Source organism: Corylus avellana, chromosome 9, assembly GCF_965113065.1.
Source record: "Corylus avellana chromosome 9, dhCorAvel1.hap1.2, whole genome shotgun sequence".
Lineage (NCBI taxonomy): Eukaryota > Viridiplantae > Streptophyta > Magnoliopsida > Fagales > Betulaceae > Corylus > Corylus avellana.
The window spans coordinates 20,236,657-20,244,180 of NC_142498.1; the positions used below are offsets into that span (position 1 = coordinate 20,236,657).

Below are 7,524 nucleotides of genomic sequence, written 5' to 3' on the forward strand. Positions count from 1 at the left end.
TTTTTTTCAAATTTCACTACATAAGTTTACCAAGAATTTGAAATGAGTCCTTTAGTGAATTTTCAGCAAAATTTGCAGTCTATTAGTGCCACATTACATTAAAATAACTTAAATTTTAATAAATTAAAAAAATACCCCCAACCCAAGATCCTCTCTGATTCAAGTAAGCTAGAGGATCCATTTCATTGTCCATATTCAAATTTACAGAGTGTGTATATACTGTCATATCCCGTGTTAATATGGATGGTCACCAAAACATGAAATGGAAAATGTCATATTCCAGCCTAATAAGCAAGGTCACCAGCAGAGCTTACCTAACTTCAAACGATGCACCCAGAAAGTAACAGTAAATGGAGAGAGAGAGAGAGAGAGAGAGAGTCATCACAAAACTGAAACAGATCTCACTATAATACAAGCCCCAAAAAATAACAAAATATAAGTTCTGAACTTAGCACTATGTTTGGCAATTAAAGAACAATAACATTACATTCGCTAAAATTCATCAACAAAGTTGAACTCCATCGACTTAAACCTAGCACTAGACTGGCAGGGAATAAATAGGGATGTACAACACTAATTCTGCTTCTTCTTCCTTTTCGAAAGGGAGAGAAAAAAAAGAAAGACGGGGAGGGGGGTTGAGGGTTTGGTTTACAAAGGGATTGAGGATTGCACTTTAGGGAAGCTGTAGTCCTAACCTCAAGTTGTAACATCGAGCGCCTATATGGGTCAACCCTAGAGAAGAATGTGTAACGAAGTAGATGATGTTACAGGTAACAAAATCAACTTATGGGTCAACCCTAGATTGGGATGTGTAACCAACTAGATTTTGTTACAGGAAACAAAATCAACGCTTTTTACTCTTTGCCTTGGTGATCCTTGATTTGGTTGAGTCACTAGGTGGTTTCCAGATGATATCGTCAAGATTGCTACAAAAAGTCTTGTAAAACTGCAAAAATTGGAACTTTCTTATCAGGATTCAAAACCAAGAAACCGGGGGAGGGGGGCCATGGGGGCGGACTGGGAGACGGATCTGTGACACAATCTAACGAGTAAACTACTAGGACAATACTTGAATAAATATGACTGCAATGACAAAATTACATATAACTGACCTTGAGATATTCAGCAGCATCTCCAGCTGCTTTCTGAATGTCTACCATTAAAAATGTCGGAGCAACTTCAAAAATCTTCAGCCAAAACAATTAAAATTGAAATTAATATTAATATTAAAAAAAAAAAAAAAAAAAAAAAGAAAAAAAAAGGGAGCAGATGAAAAAATTAAGAAGCAGGTAAAAATCTGGAAGTCAGGTCAGAAAGCTTACTTCCAGAATAACAGAAAAAAGACTGTCCTTACTTGCTGAAAGACCTTCCACTCTCATCTGAAATTTAACACAATGTTGTATACATGAGCTTGAAAGTACTATAGGCAGGACTACTTCCCCATAATAAACTATATATCTATAGAGCAGAAAAAAGGGGGCCATAGGACAAACTCATTGGTAGAATGAATCAATTAAAAAAATTAATAATAATAACTGCCAAGAAAAAAAGAAAAGAGAGAGTAAACAAAATAGAAAAGCTGAAAAAGCTAGAGTATTATAATAGCAAAAGCAGAGAGGTTTAACCTTAAAGTTGCGTATATGAGTCTTAAAACCCAATGATTGTGCAACAACTTCCATACTAGATAAAACGACCTTTGCTGGCTTCTGTGAAAGAAAGCGTGTCTGATGCTTCAAAGAGTCCTGTCAGTGAGGACAAGAAATTTGAACATCTTGATGGAACTAGGAAACATATATTAAAGTATATAATGAAAACATACACTTTGCAGGATATTGAGGTTTTATTATATTACTGATGTAACTCATGTAAGGTGCGTTGAAGTTGAAGTACTAAGAGCTGAAAAGTACAGAAAATATTAGCAAGTCCAATTTTGCACGGGGTTTCTTATCTCTGTGATATGTGTGGCACTTCTTCCTAAGGATGATTGGCAACATTATATAGAGAGAGCACATGTTTGACACCTGTTTTGGAACTCATAGTAATGTCCACCTTTAGTTACCTAAGAAAAGCTTAGGAGTAAAAGACTGTGTGCCTTTTGTTAAAGTAGCTATTACCGAGTACAAATTATCGTGCCTCACTTATATGTTTCTTTGACATGCCAAGAAGCACTATTACATTGATCAATACATCTGTTCAACTGGAATCCTCAAATACACATAAATATCCATGTCCCATAGTCTAGGTTTCAAGAAGTTGCCTGTCCAACAGCTCATGTCCATGTTCGTATCAGAACATGACAATTGTGTGTCCTCAAATCACAGCTCAATATGTAAGACATTGATCTATATGATATTTTAATATTTTCACACTAGCGATGGTATTGCTCAAGTAGCTATGAGCTAAATGAAATTAATGAATATTAAAAGTAAAAAAACTAATAACCCATACCTGGCCACGATCAAAAAGCGATGCAAGGTTTAATCCTTGAGATAGAATTATCAAGTCAAACGCATTAAGAATCAAAGGACCCGTGTCCTCATTCCCACATCGCTCGTCAGCCCTTTGTTCCTACAGTAAACCATGATTTCAAGAGAATTAAAAGAACAAAGCACATTATTACCAAACCAATGCAAATAAGCAAAGACACCTGAGTCAGACAATTACATGTATTCAGTGTATATCAGTATCTTGAATGGGTATACTATCTATATGAATGGGTAGGAGAGGAGAGTGCCGTCAAGAACAATATAATTACATTAGTCAATAATGGGAGGATGGTAGAGATCAAGAAGGATTGCCCTATCCTCCCATTTGTGGTTTAAGTGTAGGAGCAACACCTATACTAGGAGAATTTGGTGATTGCAGGCAATAAACATTTCCAATTACAACATAAACCAAATAGTCAAACCTTTATGGCGACAATAAAACCAAATGCACGTTAAATTCTCAATCAAAGAAGACATCATATGGGGGGGGGGGGGGAAACGTAGCAATTCAAAGCCTTACCAACCTCGCAATCATCAAAAACGGCATCTAGATCATCAAGGTTTACATCTTCATATTCAAGAAGTTTGACAGGAACATAACCCTTTTTAAACCATTCATCATTTCTGATCTCTTCAATAGTAATACGCTGCACGGGACAGAGAGGAACTAGTCAGAAACAACCAGAGCCCAAGTAAGTAGATCAAAGCCTCAATTGCACTGAGCCACTTTTACCAGTAGTACAAACATTCGATAGAAGGAACTTAACAGTGAAGGAACTAATGCACTAACTTCAAATAAAAACAAACCTAACATTGTGCTCAGCATTAATTACCTAGTGTTATAAGGCAATGCCAATAGGAAATACATCTTTCAGGTGGCCTAAAATGGTACAATAAGTGCTATGAGCATCAAACAAAAGGGTCCCTTAAGCCCTTAAAAGGGGGTGCGGGTGATATTATTATGGCTCAATGGGTTGTCTAATATCATCATAAAATATCCCTTAGAAGAGGAGAACATAACCGATGTTCAATCAAACTGCAGCAATATCAGAATTATTAGCCTCAATCATTAGCCTTCCTAAGCCATTAAAAAGGGTATGCTTTTATTGTGCTTCCATTGATTGTCTACGAGAAATGGTAGGACACAGCTGATTTTCAAACAAACCAATCAGTTCAAATCAGTGATGTCAAGGAAATAGGAAAATTGGATTACTACATGCTGAGATATAAAAAGTATTTCTTATTTCTTAATTGCCATGGCCTAGAGAATGTGCTAGCCACATCTGCACTATAACTTGAAAATAACTAGTCAAGTTATAATTGGAGACCCTTAAAATCACTTACAACACCCAATCTCACCTAGTAAGAAACCAATGTGGGACTTGATACTTATATAACACCATCACAATCCACTCACCCAGTGTAGGACTTAACCTTCTGGGGAGGCACCCTAAATATGCAATAATTTTCCATTATTAGCTACATTTGACCCAATATGTCAACTAATATGACTTAGAAAAAAGGTTCAAGCTTTCCATTTTCCATTAAGGAAAATGAAGTAGATAAATATTTTCTAAGAGGTCATTTAGTTTTCTATTTCTAGTAAGAGATCTCATCAGACTAAACTTGCTTTGTTTCAATTTGTGGCTCACAAATAAATAACAATTTGAAGTCCATATAAAGGATGCCAATACTTACCAGGATAATTTAAGTAACTAGATAACCAAAAGTAAAAATATCGACTTTTATGGTCCAGGCACATACTTAGCTTACTTGAATATACTTTCACATGGAAATATTTCAAGACATTGTTTGCTTGTGTGAGACGCATACAACAAAAAACTCTTAGCCTAGCAAGAAAATATGACTGCAACAGCCAGTTTATCTGTTTATGCATTTTTATCCACATTTGATTGAATAGTAATCCATCCCCTTTGACACGAGAACATTATTTCATTAAAAAAAAAAATGAAAAGAAGATATGTAAGAAAATAATAGAATGGAAAAGGTGATGATGAAGTCAAGAATAAACTTTTCTCGGTGCAGGCTTAGAGTTTGGGCCAACCACACCACATAGACCAAGTCAGATGTCTAATTACCAAAAGTACTGATGCTCTTGAAACAGACTGTCAGGAGGACAGTAACAGGGAAAGTGGAAGTGGTACATGTATTATCGCATTTCAAGCTTTTCATATCGTCATTTCATCAACTTGATTCCAAACCATTGAGTTTGAGCCCTTGTCACAAACCCTCATTATCAGACGCAGCCAAGAGAATGCATAAATTATAAATATAAAAAGAAATGTCTTGTCATAGAACCAATACTTACAGTTTGAGGATTTGGATCTAAAATTCTATGAATCAAGGATTTTGCTCCAACTGGAAACCAGGATGGACATGAAAACTCTGCTTTCTCAATCTGCAGAAAACAATTAAAAACAATGATACCTATGAAACTTTAACATCTTTGATGCAAAGCACAGGTGCTTTCGGTTATTAGAAATGTGGCTAATTTTACTAATTTTCAGAGTTTGCACCATTAAAGCAAAATATTGGTTGAAGACTTTTACACCCATCATGAAAAAAAATTTGCTGATTGCAACATGCAAAGCTACTTATCTGCGTGATAATCATCAAAAATAGTACTCATGATAATAGCCCGTGCCTTACTATATAGCGTGGTGAGATCAAGCTCATCAAATGGGAGATATCCAGCCATCAAAACATAAAGGATGACTCCACAGGACCAAACATCTGCCACAGCACCATCATAACCCTTGTGATTGAGAACCTAAAGCCAAAAATGAAAATAGTCAATAGATACGCATGCATTAAGAAATATATATATCAGCTAATGCCAAACCCAACTTAGAAGCTAGTCACCCTTATAATTACCTCAGGTGCGACATAGTTGGGAGTCCCACATGTTGTCCGAAGAAGGCTAACTCCCTAGGTGCAAACATTACCAAGTAAAAACCCATTTGATATCATCTCACACAGATTATAATCATGTAAAAAAATTAAGACAATGATAACTCCAACAAGAATCTCACTGGTTCAGGCAATGCACTCAGACCAAAATCTGAAATCTTTAGATTTTCTAGGGAATCCAATAGAAGATTTTCAGGCTGCAAAATAAAAGGAAACCGTTATTATAAGAATCTTTCTAAACTAAAATTGAACAGCCGCGCTCCGGAGAACCTTCAAGTCCCTATGGTAGACTCCCTTGCAGTGGCAATAACCCACACCATCAATAAGCTGCTGGAAGTATCTTCGAGCTTCGGCTTCACTAAGACGTCCGTGACGAACCTGCATAAATCATGAACTTAGCTCAAAAGCGAAATAAGAAAACAACCCCCAATAACAAATTTGATGCTGGATCTAAAATTAGACCACTCACTATTTTATCGAACAATTCACCACCTGTGATGAACTCCAATATTATATAAATCTTCGTACGGCTCGCTAGAACCTAGAGAAAACAAACATTGTGGGTGAGAGTATGCACGAAGCGTTAAAATAACTGTAAAATCAATGTCCAAATTATAGAATTCAGCAAACAATTAACATGCCTCGTGAAGACGAACAACATAAGGATGCCTGACAAGCTTCATTATCGTTATCTCCCTCTTAATCTGCAAGATAATAACAATCAAACACCATGATCAAGATTATCTAATGTTTATATCGTTATGCTCAGAGCAGCACACATGGCAAAAAAGCAATCAAATCAAAAGAGGTATCGGGACCGTCCGATCGATCTCATAACCTGGTCGACCATCTTGTGCTTGATAATAGTATTGCGATCGAGGACTTTCATGGCGACGCTCTCACCGGTCTCCGTGTTCTGAGCGAACTTAACCTTCGCAAATGTTCCCTCGCCAATCGTCCTCCCGATCTCGTACTTCCCTACTTTCCTCACCACCATCTCTCTCCCTCTCCCTCTCCCTCTCCCTCTCTCTCAAATTATCTTTTCCCGCAGCTCAATCTCAGCATTCGCAGCAGAAGAGAAAGATATTTCAGCAAAGAAGAATAAACGAAGCTTTAGTAATAGGCATCCTTTTTTCTTTTCACTTTCCTAAATATTTATTAAGCTTAATCGTTAGGTCAGAAAGCAAAAGGAAAAGCAAATCGTGGAAAATTTGGCATTCCAGGCGACTCGATTTTCAGAAAGAAAACGAGAGCAATGAAGAAATCTTTTGAATTTTTATGGGGAATCCCGTTTGGTTTATATTTTGGAGGGATTAGGTTTGGTGTGACGAGCTAATGAAAGTAGTTGTTGACAGATGGGCTAATTAGTCTTTTTCTTTCTTTTTCCTTTTCTTTTTTAAGCAAATAACATACGACAAATATCGGGGGGGGGGGGGGGGGGGGGAAATCAATATTAGTCCTAAATCTTTTTTGGAGAATTCAATCTAGTTTCATATTTCTAAATTTATATTATTTCAACATTTAAATTTTAGCGTGTTTCAAATCAATCTCTTTATCAATCCGCCGTCCAAATAATTAACGACCCGTCTATATCGTGCGTAATTTATCATATCACACCCATTAATACAACATTATGTTGTGCTATTTGGCACATGCATGCCACATAATTAAAATTAAAGAAAAAGTTTTTTGGGATAATTTTGCCCCTCATATTTGTATATTTCTTTCCGTTTCATTTGAAATTTAAATTATCTTATCCAAAACTAAAAGAGTGAGAGTAATGGATTGGTGGTGGTTTCGAATACCGCCACAGGTAGGCACCCGAAGGTGGGCTTTAAGTGGTGGCCACCCCACCACTACCTCGGCCACTATCTCAGTCCAACACCCCTTATTTTTCTAAGGGTTTTTTTTTTTTTTTTAGTTAAATAAATTTGATTCAAAATAAAAATTTTTTAACCTTCTTTAGAATAAAATGTTGTCCTTAATAGAATATAATTACTTTAGAAAACATATTATTTATTACATATCCTTTTGCTTTTACGTTAATTATAGATGACGTAGTACATTCATTTATTTTAAAATTATCATAAAAGAAGTAAATAGAAAA

The 7,524-nt window shown here is 36.1% G+C and overlaps 1 protein-coding gene across 1 annotated transcript; it reads right to left on the reverse strand.

Moving 5' to 3' along the window:
* Nucleotides 1-386: 386 nt before the first annotated feature.
* Nucleotides 387-6,701, reverse strand: LOC132189042 (CBL-interacting serine/threonine-protein kinase 8). The gene is made up of 14 exons (XM_059603518.2): nucleotides 6,256-6,701; nucleotides 6,059-6,121; nucleotides 5,887-5,958; nucleotides 5,688-5,795; nucleotides 5,540-5,614; nucleotides 5,382-5,435; nucleotides 5,152-5,277; nucleotides 4,816-4,905; nucleotides 3,011-3,133; nucleotides 2,449-2,568; nucleotides 1,626-1,742; nucleotides 1,323-1,379; nucleotides 1,113-1,187; nucleotides 387-946 (listed from the first exon to the last, which is right to left on the reverse strand). The coding sequence occupies exons 1-14, from the start codon at nucleotides 6,412-6,414 to the stop codon at nucleotides 845-847; spliced, it is 1,341 nt and encodes a 446-aa protein (XP_059459501.2). The 5' UTR covers nucleotides 6,415-6,701; the 3' UTR covers nucleotides 387-844.
* Nucleotides 6,702-7,524: the final 823 nt, after the last annotated feature.

What these genes read in the sequence shown, in the direction of transcription:
- LOC132189042 (XM_059603518.2), bottom strand. Translation starts at nt 6,414, where the DNA reads ATGGTGGTGAGGAAAGTAGGGAAGTACGAGATCGGGAGGACGATTGGC. An exon ending in TGAGTGCATTGCCTGAACCA is followed by an intron (nt 5,436 to 5,539) that starts GTGAGATTCTTG and finishes GTTTGCACCTAG; the next exon opens with GGAGTTAGCCTTCTTCGGAC. An exon ending in ATGCTGCTGAATATCTCAAG is followed by an intron (nt 947 to 1,112) that starts GTCAGTTATATG and finishes CAATTTTTGCAG; the next exon opens with TTTTACAAGACTTTTTGTAG.